Below are 16,807 nucleotides of genomic sequence, written 5' to 3' on the forward strand. Positions count from 1 at the left end.
TCCTATTGATTTTAGCAGACAGTATAACAAGCTGTCTTCCTCTAAATCAATTAGAAACAACAAACCTGAGAGTAGAAATATGTTCACAAAATCCTTCTCTATCTAGAGCAGTTCAAAGTAGTACTTCACACACTTCGAGAAAAAGTTTCGACTCAAGAACCAAAAACTGATTGAGATTCATCTTCAATAATCCTGCATTAATGAACCTTTACACAGTTAGAGAGACGTGATTTGGTCACGTGCTTCCAAATGATCTATTATTTGAGTCAAATGAAAGTAGTATACGTACTCATATGATCAGGATGGATGTACAACTACAACCTGGAAAAATGATCAATTTAAGGGTTGGGAATTGGAAATTGTTATTAACATTTCCATTTACAAGATGCTAGAATTTCTTTGCTAGCTGAAATTACTAATTTATGCATAGATCCAGCAATTTCTGTTATTAAAAAAGAAAAAAGAATATATATATATATATATATATATATAACCAGCAAATTCTATCTTTTATTTTTTATTTTTTTAATCATGGTTAGAAATTATCCTAATAATAAATTACCCCACCCCAATCTCGGGGTCTTGAACCTGAAAGGACTCCATTGCACTAAGGATGTTTCTTGGTACCATTAAAGATATGTAAGGAACTAGAGGATGTCTTTTTTTTTTTTTGAAGAGAATTAGAGGATGTTTTGGCACCAGTAAATTAATTATATCTATTCAAACATATGTAAGTAATTCTCTCTCTCTCTCTCATTATGTATATAAAAGTAACTTTAATTATAATTTAGGCTAAAATACACCATTACCCCTTAAAATTTATCATGCAAGTGTTTTTGGTCCCTTTAGATTTTAAGTTTCAAATGAGTACTATTATTTTTATTTTTTATTTTTTTTGGATACAAGTCTAAAGGAACAATGATGTGCATGAAATATATACAATAAATTACTCTCATATTTGCATTACTATCCTATGATTTTGTGAGTGATTATCTTCTTTTTTCTTATTGGTAATAAAGGGTTTACATGCTAATAGGCTTTATTTGAGGCAGAATAATGGTCAATTAAGTCAAGCCAATTTGAGAGATCTAACCCAAGTGTGAAGTGAAGCAAGCAAAAATAAAATAAAAGAATAAAAGCAGTCCAAGGTAAGGGTCATCAAATAGCCTATGACCCATGGGCTGGCCCAGTAGCCCGCTAACCCACCAGGCTAATGGGCAGCCTAGCCCGATAATATTGAAACCCATGGGCATCCCAGTAGCCCAATGGGACAGGCTATGGGTTGGTTTCTTACCCATGGGTGCCCGGTGGGCCGACCCGTTAGCCCAACCCAGTAACCCGACCCGTTAGCTTGACTCATTGCCCAAAATTTATAACAAAATAATTTGGGGGTTGGGTGGGTGAGGGATTGAACTTTAGACATTATAAAAACTTTAAGACCACACACCTAACCACTAAATACTTGGAATGATTGTGATACAATATGCATAATAAATATATATTTTGGTATTAGTCTAGTAGCTTTGATTTTTGAAACAAAGTTACTAAGATGACTATTGCCCTATCTCTGTGCCTCTGGAAAGAAAGTCATTCTTTCCTTTGATAAATTCCAATTCTTTCCTTACAATTATAGAAGAAATTCCTTAAAATAAAAAAATTAAAAAAAAAAAAGCTTACCGTTGGTTGGAAGAAATTCTTTCCTTAATGAGTTGATATTTGATTCTTCATATATTTCCTTTAAGAATTGATATTTTATTCTTCAAATATTTCCTTTAAGAGTTGATATTTAATTCAATGTAGTTATTTATTCTTATCAATAAAAGTTAATTAATCTTATTTTAGTACCTTTTTAAGAGGTATGTCTTAGTATTTTTTTTAATTGAATCTTTTTAGTAGATTTAATTGTTCAATTTGATAGTTTGTAATAATATATAATTATAATTTTTTTGGTTAAATTTTTATAACTCCATTGAAGACCTATTAAAAATGCCCATGGATAGCCCATTAAACCCACCTCACTAGCCCAGCCCGCTAAAGCCCAAATGGGCATTGCCCATGGGTAGGGCCATGGGCTAAGGTTTTTCCATCCAGCCCGGCCCGACCCAGCTCATTGACTAGTCAACAGCCCGTTAAGTCCAGCCCATTAGACCCATGGGCCATGTAAAAACGGGTCAGGGCAGCCCGGCCCGGCCCATTGACGAGGCCTAGTCCAAGGGAATGACTTACACAAGCACGGGCTGGCAAGTCCAACAAGGAGTGAAGAAAAGAAAAAGGCAAAATAAAGAGTGAGGCCAATGTTAATCTAACGTGGTGAATAAAGGTAGACAGAAGAAAACAAAATATTGTTTGCATGGAAATGTACAGATGGGCTTTGGAAGTTTGACGTGGGCCTCTTCATTTGTTCACCAAAACATCTACCTACGAGTACTTACTTTTGGGCCACGTTGGTTTTAAAGATGAGCTTTTAGGTCTCAGCCACATATGTGAATGTAAGTATAAATAGAGGGAAATAGAAAATATTGGGGGCTGGCTAGAAGAGAGCTGAAACGCAGGTTAGAAGAGAGCTGAAACAAAGGACGACCTGCTTTTCTCTAGCACTGTGATTTATCTTTTTCACTCTAGCTTTATTTTATTTGTCAAATTTAATGCTTCGTATTTTGTTTTTGTGTTTTTTTGTCAACTATTATGAGTAACTAAATTTTCAATTAAGGTTAAGGATGAAACCTTCTAAAGGATTGTTAGTGTTAGTTATGTGATTTGATTTTCCTTACAATAGTTGTTGTTTAATGATTTAAATTGTCCTTACTTCATTACAATTAACTAAGATAGGTTTCTTAATATGAGTTCAATCATGTTTTTCTCATAATTTTGGATTTATCTTAATTAATCTAATGTTTGGTTTTATAATTGTTTGATTATAAAATTGGATATCTTTTGTGATTTGTTTGCCGACAAATACAATTGATGATTTGATTTTATACCTAAGAAACGAATAAGAGCATACTTTAGAATATTAAATAGAGATTTTAATGAGAATATTTTCCGTGATAGCAAGATTAATTTTTAGATTAACATGCAATGGGTTGGGAAAAATTAATGATCATAAATATATGCTGATATGACTTACAAGGCGGATTCCAAAACCTTAATTCATTTCTCTTGTTTGTTTACATCTTTTTACTATTTTATATCACATTTTTGCTTTGTTTAATTATATGCTTAGTTTATTTTAATTTCAAAACAATTAATTTTTATTAAACTAGATTAGGATTAATTTGGTTAAGTTTTAATTAATTTTCCTATGTTCATTCATATTCCTGTGGGTTCGATCTCATTCTTTTCAAACTATACTTTGGTACGGTTCATATATTTGCGAGTACTTTAAAATTTCACAACAAACAATAATAATGTGATTTTTTTAAGTGATGTGGCATCAGTATTACCAAATCAAAAAATTGATGACCTAATACAAATCCAAACCAAGTCCTTTAGAAACAGGGTCTTCCCAATTCAAAACAAAATAAATTTAATATAAAAGTCCTAAATTGAACAATCATGGCAATCAAGGGTCATTGCGTGCAAATGAGACTAAAGGGCCTGCAATAGATGCTAGCTACAATGCCATAGCTAGAGTTAGAATTTTAAATAAGGAGAGGGATTCTTTTTAGGAGTTTATTTGTCGAGTGTTGTGGGGTCTAAGATATTTTATAGACCAATAGTGTATTTTCATATTGTCTAATATTTTACTTAACCAATAACTTTGACCTAATAAAGGGGAATTGTTTTGGGATTTTGCATGCTAACAAAGCTCCAAGTCTCTTTCTCAATTTTAGATGTAACTAAATGGCGAAAGAATAAAATGCCAAAGTAATGATTATAACCGCCTGGTTATTTTTATGCTTCTTCATAGTTACTACCAAAATAAAAAAAATAAAATTGTGAAGATAAAAGTATCACTTGAGTAAAACAATTGTCTTGATGAGACTACCACTATCTATATCTATATATATATATATATATATATATATAAAAGTAGAAGTTGAGAGAAAATGAGTTCCTAAAATTAAGGAGATAATGACAAATAGGAAAAGTCCCTACCTAAAATTCAGACACATATAACTTTAAAAAGCGATACATTATATCCTTTCATAACGCTATAACACCGTTTAAAAGCAATAAATTATAATTTTTCACTACTGTTTGAAGCCCTCTTGGTATAAAATAAAACTAACCGGTTAAGACAAAAAAAAAAAAAAGAAAGATTGCTACACGGAGAAAGGAGAAAGAGAGACCGAGAGAAAAGTGAGACAGAAAAATAGAGAGGCAGAGAACGGAGAAGGAGAGAGAGATCGAGAGATCAAAAACTGCAGTTTGCAATCAAGAATGAAAAGATGTCTCTCACTTCCTGTTAGATTTTCTGCCATCACCGTAAGCCTCCACTCGCTACCCAACCATCGGAATCACTACTGGTAAGTTCTGTTTTAAATTTAAAAATTTAGGGTTTTGAGTTTTTATTTGGAGAATCAATTGGGTGTTAATTATGATTTAGATTGGTATTTTGGGTCAGATTTGGTTTTGATTAAGGGATACGAAGATAGAGGAACCAAGCAGAGTTCGTAGCGATACAGAGAAAGGGAAGGAGACAAAAAAAAAAGTTTGCGGCGCAGTGGAGATTCGACTGAAACTGAAAGGTCAAGAAGGATTCCCCAAATTTTCTTTTGTTGGATTTATATTTTGGGTTAGAATCCAATCCTACTTTTAATTTTGATTTTAGGTTTTTGAATGTTTTGGTAGATATTTAGATTCCAAAAACAGCGATTGATAGAGATCATAAGGCAGAGAGAGAAACATTTGAGGACTGCCATTACCGCCATTCTGGCCTTCCACAATCATGATTCATCCGGTCTCTCGCTGACTTGCTATCAGCAAGTTTCGATTTTGTAAAACATTTTTTACTTTTTGAGAAAGAAATTGGCGTTAAATATTATTTAGGCTTGGGATTGTTTTTGCTATACGTATTTGGCTGAGATTAAGGTATTTTGATTATTTTGCTTTGATTGTTTGTGCTTAAACCTTATGACTGACAACCTTTTGCTGTTTACATATAAAGAAACCGAAACATTTAGAATCAACATTAAGAGAAAGTTGGTAACTGTAAGTCACGCACAAAGACGAAGAGATGGACAGCGAGAAAGAGGAAACAGAGTATTCCCACCCATTGGCAGGTAAAGCTTTTAAATAAAAATAACAAATTCGGCTTTAAAGTCTAGAATTTGGGTTGGAATCCGTTTGAACTAAAGTCTTTTGGTTAGAATCAAATAGTTGCTTTAAGAGATTTATTTTATTTTGGGTATTTGTGTTAGATTTAATTTTGTTTAGGGTATTTGTTTTTATAAAACATCAATTGACTCAAATTTAAAACTTCGCTTTTAAGATAATGTGGTGTTGAAGAACTCGCGTGGCTAACATGTTTTATTCTTTACAAATTCTCATCACAGTTTAAAAAAAATCATGTGGGTTGCATGTTTTGTTCATTAAGAATGATACTGCAGTCCCATGGTTTTTCCTATATTTGCTAGGGATTGACAAGCGATATTTTAATTAGTTCATGCATGTGATTTGTATAGTGTATATTAGGTTATAGTACCATGGTATCTACAGAAAGGAATAGCTCATGAGATTAATGTTCATAGTTTTCCTACTTTTTTTTTTTTTACTTCTTTTATCTTTATGTTTATTGCCTAAATGGTTTCCTTTTTTTGTTGCTGCCAAACCCACATGAAGAAACCGTGTTTGAATGAGACATCTATAACTGATGAATTTTCACCCTGCCAATCCTGTTTTGAATGTACTACCTATTATATGATTTATATCATTATCATATAAAATATGAGTGGGGTGGGGGGTTAAATTGTGCTGCTTCTTATTTGCTAAATGCTTACTCTAAGTTTATACCACATGCATGTTTGAGTCTAGGAAAATCCTTATCCTTTGTTCTGTGTTTTAGGACTATGCATGATTTGTTGTTCTGTTTGAATTTTTTATTAGTTTTTTTTTTTTTTTTGAGGGAAGAGACGAATTTTTTATTAGTTATGTACACAATGCAAGTTAATTTAATTTCTTTGTTTGACTTGATTTCATGTGTTATAATTCAGATCCTCAGACCCACCTTACTAACCAATATTATTGACAAAGTTAGATTATAATGAAAGTTTTTTGTTATGTTCTATAATTTCACAGCTCTAACACAAGAGTTCCTTTTCTCCCCCAACTTGGATCAAGCCACATTGGTTTTTGCTGGACTTAGGAAGAATTTTCTTATATTAAATGGGCATTCAAAAAAACTAGGATGTATATAAAATTTTTTTTTGAGCAAACTTACATTGGAGAGTTGGAGTTGACCATGAAAGGAGACCCATTTCTTGGTCTCTCTCTCTGACTCCTTAGTATATGGCATCTACACTCACTATTTAGTCTGGTTTTTCTTCCCTTCTTCTTCTTTTTCTTCTTCTTCTTCGTCCTTACTTCTTTGTCCCTTTTACAGTTTTTTACTTATGAATCTCTAAGTCGAAGGTTTCTTTTTTCACGTTACAATTTGCTGGATTGCTCCAACTCCACGTGTGGCTCACGTGTTCTAGCCACTAGCTATCACCCACTTCAATATATTTACTATTTTATTTGTTAATTTTACCATTTCATTAGTGTTTTTAGGACAATAACATTTCATTCGTTTTTTTCCAGTTTCCAAAAAGTGAATTTGACACTTGATGTGGTTTCTTTGTTTGCTAGCAAAACACTTCTTGGTATTTATATCATCATTTTTTGCTCTGTACTCCACTAATTATTTTTTGGAACCAACTTATTTTTACCCCTTCCTATTACTAAAATAATTTTAATTATTGATAGATTTTGTAGCTATCTGAATTCTGGGCTGTACATGAACCACTAACAAATGGAGAATCAAGGTTTGATTAGTCATGGTCCAAACCTTCATTTTCATATTTAAATTTTCACTGAACTGCTGCATTACCTTTTACAATTCAACCCATATTTTCAACGTTTTCTTAGGCTTCGTTTGCAGTATTTCTTTCATCTTTCTCTACTGCAATTTAAAATTGCTATGCTTTTTTTTTTTTTTTTGAGCAATCGAAAATAATGGCTGCAATTATATGGACTGCCCTCTTTGCATTTTCACTAAGAATAGTGAACACCAGTTACAGATCACACGCATGATACAATGCACTTGAAATTCCACTAGACATGAATTGGATCTTACCTTCTATTGTAGGACTTTAAAAGTAGGAAGTAAGGCTACAGCATTTGATGCAACATGAAAAATAGTTTGCAATCTCTGTTCTAATGGTTAAGAGATGTCATTTTTTGGTTTCACATGTTGTGCAAACCAAAAACCAGCTCAGCTAGATGTTGCATAGATCACTATTATCCATAGAAACATCATGCCAAGTTAAATTAAATTAAAGGGAGTAGATATATCATAGTCCAAAGAGAATAATTGCACAGATCACTATTACCCATAGAAATCCTTGGGTAAAGCATAAGTGAAAACCAGATTTCGCTTATACTTGAGCTCACTACATTTTCTGTTTTAGAGCATTTTGGTTTCTTAAGTTATATTTAAACTTAATTAATCTGTGCCTTGCTACTTTGTGTTTTGTCAGTTGGGCATGAAATATAGATGTGGTTTTGATCTTTGCAATATGTGTTGAGCATGAGAGTTATATCATTTTTGTGAAATGAAAGTTATGTTTTTCTCACCTCTAAGTTTAACTATTTGATCGTCTGGGTGTTTCTTTTAAATATTATTAGATATTATTCTCATATACTTTAAATGAAAACATGACAAATGTTAATGCCTAATTGATTAAAAAAATTTGTAGGTAACTATTGACTGTCATTCACATGGGCAACAAAGCTCTACATCAACTTTGACATTTCAAACAAAGCTCTACATCAACTTTGACATTTCAAAAGTCACAAAGGAAATTATGCCAAAAGGACCTCCTAAAGGATTGGATGGATAACTTTCTTACATAATAGAAAAATAGTTGCTAAAATAGAAGACTTGGATGCATAAAAAATGTTTAAGAATTATGCACCAAGTTCTATTCCTTATACCCTTTTCTTATTTACTTAGTTTTCTGTTTTATTTCAGATTATGAGAGATTTAAATTTCTGTATTTAGGCTATGGTTTTGTAATCTAAGCATCCTAAGATTCTTATATCAACATGAATTTAAGTTTTGTAATATATGTGATTCTAATTTTGAATTCAGTTATAATTGTAGATTGTAATTCATTTGTCTCTGTTAGATTGCCGCACTGTTTAGTGCAAGCCTTATTTTGGGAATACAAGATTGATGAAAATTGAGAATGCTGAGTATGCATTTTTATAGGTGCTACATTAAAAAGCTTCTAATTTCAAGTAATGAATCTAAGTCCTAATTTTAAGTATTGAGCTTGATTGTTGACCTTTTAGGTTTATATTATACAAATAACAACTAAAGGCCATGAACAAGGCAAATATTTGGAGTTGAGAAAATCAAAATGCAAACCATTACGAGAGATTGCCAACTTTTGGAAAACTAAATATCAGGAAACCTATTAATCTATTGTGCTTGGTCTTACTTTTTTCCTTTTTTGAAGTCCAAGTTGTTCAAGTATTAGGAAAGCTGTTAATCTGTTAAATAAATAAAAAGGAATAGCATAATGTTAACATATATACAATTTTATCACAGATAGATCAAATTAATTGGTGACATGCAAAGCCAAGATTGTTAATGATAACAACATATGGGGTATTAATTTTGCGTGTCTTACATGCAACACAAAGGTCAAACCTATCAAAGGAGTTTTATGGTGTGAGTGATGTAAAGGTGAGCCTAAACTATAAAATGATCCCGCGCATTGCGCAGGTTAAACACTAGTATATATTAACACAAGAAGCGTATAGAAATGACCCTCATAAACTGTAGTCAAAATCAGCTCATGCCAAGTATGTAAAAACTAAGCAACTATTCCAAACGAACCATGTGGATCAACTTTTCCCAATGGATATGTCAGTGTGATGACTACGTGGCATAATCTAATCCTTTGAAATTTAGGCATTTTAAATTCATCACTTTAAAATACAAATTTAGATTCAAATATCCAAACACATTCTTCATTTTTTTTTTCACAAATGGTAATATATATATATATATATATATATATATGACGCCTCATGCATCATACATGCATGAACTTATAAAAAATATTAGGTCCCTCTTTTAGTCTTTCTCCTTATTTTGTTCAGTCAACAGACTCAACAAAATAAGACCCTCTTTCTCTTTTTCGTGACCTTTTGGATCAGAATTACTTCCTTTGACCACTGGATTTTTTTTCCTTGACCATTGATAACTCAGGTTTCCCTATGCCTATAGAGAGTAAAAGTCTTGCTTTGTTTATTTAGCAACCAGCAACATTTTATTTAGGGAGTAAAAGTGTAAATTTCACATAAAATATAGGAATATGCCTGAATTTTTTTTTTTTTTTTTTTGGACATGTTAAGATGCAAACACTTGTCAAATCCAATATTCCCATGCACCCGTTGAGATACTGATACATACCCAAAAGAAATTGGACTAGTAATTGTTTATGAAATAGAAGTTGATGATCTAAACTATCAAACATATTACCTACACAACCAAAATGCAAAAGAAGCAAAGAAAGAATGAATTGAACAAAAATTAAAATAATCTTCTACATCTTATCTCTAATACCAATATAAATTTCAAATGAATCAAAACCCTAAAATTCATAAATGTAAACTCAGAAATCAAAATGGAAAAGAACATAGGCAAATCATCAAATAGGTCAACTACAAAGCAAACACATGTATAACAACCAAAAACTCAAACAGAAAAACCAAGATAAAAAATATTTAACTTAAGATTTCACAAAACACATGCATACCTCAAATTTAGAACTAAACCAGCTTTCCAATCTACAAACTTCAATTTTTTTCCAACCCAAATTTCCTTTTCAAATGAACTACTCTCAATGCAATTAGCAATGCTATCCTATCTTTGATGTCATCATAGAAACAAAAGTAACAGTGCCTCCATGACTTCTTCAATAGTAGGGTGCCGCAAACACTCCAAAATCCAACAACAAACCCGAGTCCGATACTAGCATAGAACCATATCCTTTCATAATCATCTCCACCATGTTTGTCATCAACACCAGCAATACTTGGGCCATCAAATGTTTCATCTCCTGGGCACTTGGTTGGAAGAGGAGACCCACACAACGAAGGGTTTCCCTTGTATATGGTTGCATCAATTAGTGTTTGGAGCTGATTACCAGATGGGATTCTTCCTGTCAAGTTGTTAAAAGATAGGTTCAAGTGTACTAAGGAAGTCAAAGATGACATGCTTCCAGGAATAGGTCCAAAAAGTCTATTGTTTGAGAGATCAAGTGTTTCTAGCCACCGCATGTTTCCTATATTCTTAGGAATGCTTCCAATTAGATGATTCATTGACAAGTTTAGCGTGCCCAATCTTGTGAGGCGTGTTATTTGAATAGGAATTCCTCCAGTCAAACTATTCCCTGAAAGATCAATGCAGGTAACTAGTTGGAGAGTGCGATCATATTTATAATAACTTCCTTTTGTCATTATGTATGCTTCCTCTGTATAGTTCTCAATAGGATTGGACTCTAAGGTGTTGCTATCAACCATAGCAGTAAAATTGTTGAAACAATCTGGAATGCTCCCAGAGAGATTATTTTGTGCAAGATCTAGGATGTGAAGTTTATGAAGATTGCACCATTTTTTAGGGATGATTCCACTGAATAGATTTGATCGTAGGCGTAGCATGAAGATGTTTGAGTGTATCCATGACGGAAGATTCCCCGAGAGACGATTCCCCCCGAAATCCATGCTCACAATAGAACAATTTTGCAAGGAAGAAGGAATTTCTCCACTAAGATTGTTGTTGCTCAACACTAATATAGAAAGGTTTCCTAAGAAACCCATTGAGCTGGGAATTTTTCCACATATGTTGTTGTATGAAATATCCACAACGAGCAAGCTCATTTGTGACTCGCTCCAATGATGAGGGAGCTCCCCTGAAAGATTATTTCTCCTGAGGACAAGAATATTAAGATGTTCTATTTTCAATATGGACAAAGGAATTTCACCATAGAGGAAGTTCTCTGAAAGATCTAAATATTGCAAGCTTGGCATTAGATCACTAATATTTGATGGGATAGGGCCTGAAAACAAATTGCTTTGTAGAAATAGCTTAGTCACATTTGGAAATACTAATTGGTGCGGCAAGTTCCCTTTTATCTGATTATTGGATAGATCCAAGTGGGTGAGGTTAGAAGATATCATAGAGAACCATTCCTCAGGTATGGTGCCTTTGATTTCAACGTTTTTTAGGATGACATAGGTAAGCTCACTTTGAACTTGAAGCCATTTAGGAAATTTGGGACCAATGAGACAGCTTTCTAGATGAAGAGATTTAAGGCTGAATGGAGGAACCCAGTTCTCTGTCACATTGAAAACTAGAGACTGACTTTTGTTTGTTGTTAGCATAAACTCTTCTAGGCTTTTGAGATTCATCAATTGGACTTCTGTTATGACTCCTTCCCAAGAATTTTCTAGGAGATACAAATTGACTAGCTTTGAGAGTTGCCCAAAACTTTCTAGAATGGTTCCATTCATCTCATTGTATGAGAGGTCCAACTCCTTCAAGGATGACAAATTGCCAATAGAAGCTGGAATTGAACCATAAAAGTGGTTACCACCGAGATAGAGGTATTTTAGACTTCCAAGTCTCCCAAATGAATCAAGGATTTTTCCTCCTTGATTGCTAAAAGTCAAATCAAGTTTTGTTAGACTCGTAAGATTAAACAGCCACTGAGGTATGGAGGTTTTAAATGAGTTGTATGATAAATCAAGGACATGAAGAGAGGTGAAATTGAGGAAATCAAGGGAAGATGGAAGGTGTTCAAGCTGACATGAACATAAACTTAACTCCAGAAGGGAAGGAAGCATGTTAATTGCATGCAGCCAATCTGCTTTGGTATGATTGATCTTCACTCCCCCCAAATACAGGTACTCTAAAGAAGAGAGACTTGAGACCCAATTCAAATTTTTGGTAGACAAATTGTAGTTTCCTTCAAGGTCAGTATGCGTCAGGCTCGACAGATTGCCGAGATAAGGACTAATCTCCCCTGAAAGAGATGCATTTACATCCCCTGAAAAAGATGCTTTAACCGATGTTTTAACATCCCCTGAAAAAGATGCTTTAACAGATGCTTTAACTTTAGACCCTGAAAGAGATGCATATATAAGAGAGATTAGATACATCAAGTTCTCTAGCATGCCAAAAAATTCAGGAATTCAAATACCGTTGAAGTCATTCACTTTAAATATTTAAAGTGAATCAAAGAAGAAGTTACCTACCCCTAGAATAAGTTTCACTCATGTCAGCATTCCTGCAATAATAACATGATTTAACCGCATCTAAAGCGGGATGATCTGATGGAATGGGATAATTATCATCATTTCCGTCATACTCATAGTGCCTGTGGCGTCCAGCTGGGTTGCTAAGATTGAGCTTGGTAACATGACCTGATTCGCTGTCGCAATCTACGCCATTCCATTGGCAGCAATCTTCATCGACCCATGAAGAAAGCTTACCTGGAAAATCAATTACGCCTTCCTTGAATTTGAGAAGTGCTTCTCTTTCACTTTTGATGCATTTCACTGCCACATTATTATTCTGACTCTGATTTTCATTATTATTCTGACTCTGATTTTCAATGCATGAACCCAGTTTGAATATCCCCAAGGACAAAAGAAGAAATACAAAAACAGTATGATTATAATTAATCATCATGGCGTATTTTACTGATAGTGCAATGCTAATGATGAGTCTTGTGGATTTTTATGAAACGAAAGCCATGCATTAACGATGAATATATATCACTGAAGTGTGAACTAATACTTAGATTGGAATGGTCAGGTCAAGGATGACCAACACGGTAAGTGAAAGTTCTTGTTAGAATCCACACACGGTATGGACTAGTGAGTAGAAGTAGCTACCTGCCTCGTGACTCGTGAGTCATGCGTAAAAACACTAGGACCCATTTTCCACTCGGCGGAGACTACTTTTTCACTTTTTCCACGTTGCAGGAATCATCTGATTCATATTGCTTTTTCTACTTTTTCTTTTTCCTTTACCACATTCCTAATCTCTTCTAAACAATTCCATTTCTTAGCAGACTTGGCTGACATTTAATCCTGTTATCCATGTTAGACTCTTTGTTATTTTATGTGGTTCAAAAATGATCATACGCCTTATGTTTAAGCATGGATAAAAGTTAGGGACAAAAAAGTTAGAGACAAATACATAAAATAAAACTCACTACTCCCACTACATCATTTTCAAATATCAAATACACGTTAAAAAAAAGTTCACCTCACAATCCATTAGAATTCAATATATGTGTTTGATATTTGAATTCACCTTAGCCACATACAATTACTGCTCCTTCAAGAAAGAAATATTTATCATTATCCCAACTTTTTCTCTATGTCACTTATATAATTATTGCAAAGAGATAAATCTATAAATTCTTCTTTATTATTTTGGAGAGATAAATTTATAAATTCTTCTAGCAAAAAGGACAATTTAAGTGTATTTAACTCTCTCTTGGATTTATGTATCATTGATTGATTTCAATTCCAAATCTGTAGTTTTATTTTTCTAACTTGATTACACTGTGTAATAAAACATTACTAGGTTTTTATTTTTCTTTTCTTTTCTAGGATTGTAGGTGGAAAAGCAAATCCTTGAGCAATCTATCTCTAAGAAGAAATAGTACAATGAGGTATAGTTTTCACATTATTAAAATCTCTTTTAATTTATTTTTTTTTCTAATTTTGTGACTTTAATGGTATGCTTCTGTGATTATTAGGGTAGAAAAGTGGAAAAGGTTCAAATTTGTTGAATCGGAGTGTTTTAATACTTGGGTTAAGATTTCATAGTGGCTGATTTGCTTTGACCATAATGGCTTTTGTTGGAGGCTACTTGGGGATTGCACAACTATGGTGGTGGAACTTGAGATTTAGCCAAGGGTAGTTAATTAACGGGTTGAGTGTTTTGAAGGTATGGGTTTTTTATTTTTTATTTTAATTTAAAGAGATCTTGTGTGTCCTTTTAAAAGCGGAGTTGTTAATTTTCGTCTAGGAGTTTCAATTTCAAGTTCAAATTTAAACATTTGTTTTATGTGCATCACATATTTTTTATTACAAAATCGATAAATACGAGTTCCAAGTAAAATCAATCTCTTTGAGATAAAGTGGTTCGCTTATGAGATATCAAAGTTTATTTTTCCTATTTACAAGCTTCAGTTTTTATATCTAAATGTTTGAATAGTGCTAATTTGGCTCATCTATGAACATTTTCTATTACTTTGATTTTATAAGTAAGTTGTGATTGGTAGATGTGTGATAGTGAGCCATGTGAGGACACACTTTTACCATTCATAACTCGTCATGTGGCGAGTTATGACACAAAATTGTACACTTTTATGTGTATATAGCATTACTCAAATTTTTTTCAAGTTTGAACAAACTGTAATCTAGATAGACTGGTCTGGTCAGTGGTCAGGTCAATGATGATGACTCAATTGCTAATTGCTCATGCATGCATAAATAAATAAATAAATAATACAAACCTTTTTTTTTTCTCTTTTCCCACTCAGTATCCTTTTTCCAATGGTTGATCACCCTTTTTGTTTTTAATGGTCCCACACGGTAAGCCAAAGCTCTTCCACATACCCCCGTGACTCGTTCGCGAGTCATAACGTAAACTGTAAACCATACAATTCCTTTTCCACACGGCAAGTCGGTAAACTTCAGTGTTTTTTTTTTTTTTTTTTTTTTTTTTTAATAATTGGATAATTTGGGGCTTACTTACTTGGAGACACAAGAAGCACCATAACCGGCCCACAAGGATAGAGGCCAGATAAGATTTGTTTTCTTTTCTAAAATGGGCTTTGACTCATTAGACTGTCAGAAAAGAATTATTATAAATCGTAACCGCTATTTAAAATTCAGACACGGTATGGACTAGTGAGTATGGACTCGTGAGTCATGCATAAAAACACTAGGACCCAATTACCACTCGGCGGAGACTACTTTTTCGCTTTTTCCACGTTGCAGTCGTATTGCTTTTTCTACTTTTTCTTTTTCCTTAAACTAAACAATGGGGGCTTTCGCTCATCAGCATTGGGCTGTTAGAATTTTTTTTTTTTTTTTTTTGGGTTGTTGAATTAAGGCAACGGCCTTTGTATGATATATATATATATATATGGGTAAATTCCACAAACCTACCCTGAGGTTTGGACTAATACTAATAAAGTCCACAACATTTAAAAAGTGACCATTTTAGTCCTTTTTGCCAAACGGTTTGTAACACCGTTACATTCCCTCTGTCCTCTCTCTAACCCCTCTCCTGAGTCTTCTCTCTTCCCTTTCTGTAATTCAGAGAAGAAGAAAAAAATTGAAGAATAGAATCCACAAAGCCAACGACCCGACCCAGCAAACCCACAAAAAGTCAGTGACCACCAACCACCAACCACCAACAAAACCCACAAAACCATCAACCACCAGCAAAGCAACGGCATCAACAAAACCCACAAACCCAGAACCACCGACCACCAACAAAACCCACAAATCCATAAGCAACACCAACCACCCCAAAACAAACCCAGAACCAAAAACACTAACCAAAACCCACAAAAATCCAACACACCCACAAAAAACCAAATTCTCCATCACCAATCCTAACCAAAACCGACCCACTACAAAACCCACCACCACAGCGCCACCGCAAAGAGGAAGAGAGAAGAGAAATTGCAAACCCACCACCACGGCGCCGAATTTGAGCAGAGGAGATTGAAACGTCGCCAGAAGTCGCCGGATCTAAGTGGAGGAGAGTGAAACGTTACCGGTCTAAGCTTAAACATCGCCGGATCTAAGTGGGTTTTTGAAAATACTTCGGATCTGAACCAAACTCATCGGATCTAAACAGATCTGAGAAAAATCGTCGCCGGAGCTAAGCGAAGGATGGCTGATCGTCGCCGGATTTGAGCAGAGGATGGTTAATTTGAAGTGGTGGTAGGTCGGGTCGAGTGGCTGGGTTGCTCGGTTTGGTCAGAGGTTATGGCCTTAGATGAGGAGAGAAAGAGAGAGGTGATTCTGGAGAGAGAAAAGAACAAGAAGAATGAAGAAAAATAAAAAGTAACGGTGTTACAAACCGTTTGGCAAAAAGGACTAAAATGGTCACTTTTTAAATGTTGTGGACTTTATTGGTATTAGTCCAAACCTCAGGGGAGGTTTGTGGAATTTACCCTATATATATATATATATATGATTGATCATATTCAGTGACGGAACTATTCAAGGGCTGAGGGGGCCACCCCCCTCCAATGTTGGAAAAAAATATATATATTAATAAAAATAATTTTAATTTTGGCTTTGAAATTTATATACTTAGCCCCTCTCCCAAAATTTTACAAATTGACTCAAGAAATCCAACAAATAGATAACAAGAAAAATCTATAATAAAAAAAAAATGCACATATTTGGATAATAAGAAAAATATTTGGACAAATAGCAAAAACAATAACAACAAATCAATGACAAATCAATTACGACGCTGGAACAGCTCTTCAAGCTCGATAGATGGCTAGCTATCGAGCTAGCTGTCGAGCTTTAATGACAAACACTT

At 33.9% G+C, this 16,807-nt stretch overlaps 1 protein-coding gene and 1 long non-coding RNA gene across 8 annotated transcripts; one reads left to right on the plus strand and one right to left on the minus strand.

Annotated features, from left to right (window-relative positions):
- Positions 1 to 4,278: 4,278 nt before the first annotated feature.
- On the plus strand, positions 4,279 to 8,284 carry LOC115988832. 7 transcript variants are annotated; one of them, XR_004091667.1, is made up of 4 exons: positions 4,279 to 4,469; positions 4,568 to 5,034; positions 5,111 to 5,225; positions 7,899 to 8,284. It is a non-coding gene; the product is annotated as an uncharacterized LOC115988832 (long non-coding RNA). The 7 variants fall into 7 exon arrangements; XR_004091671.1 differs by having other exon boundaries at positions 4,568 to 4,903; positions 7,899 to 8,268; XR_004091670.1 differs by having other exon boundaries at positions 4,568 to 4,691; positions 4,775 to 5,225; positions 7,899 to 8,268.
- A 1,635-nt stretch (positions 8,285 to 9,919) lies between these two features.
- On the minus strand, positions 9,920 to 13,051 carry LOC115988831 (receptor-like protein EIX2). The gene is made up of 2 exons (XM_031112453.1): positions 12,472 to 13,051; positions 9,920 to 12,338 (listed from the first exon to the last, which is right to left on the minus strand). Exons 1-2 carry the CDS (start codon positions 12,905 to 12,907, stop codon positions 10,012 to 10,014), a joined length of 2,763 nt encoding a protein of 920 aa, XP_030968313.1. The 5' UTR covers positions 12,908 to 13,051; the 3' UTR covers positions 9,920 to 10,011.
- Between the last annotated feature and the right edge of the window lie 3,756 nt (positions 13,052 to 16,807).

This window comes from Quercus lobata, chromosome 5, assembly GCF_001633185.2.
Source record: "Quercus lobata isolate SW786 chromosome 5, ValleyOak3.0 Primary Assembly, whole genome shotgun sequence".
Lineage (NCBI taxonomy): Eukaryota > Viridiplantae > Streptophyta > Magnoliopsida > Fagales > Fagaceae > Quercus > Quercus lobata.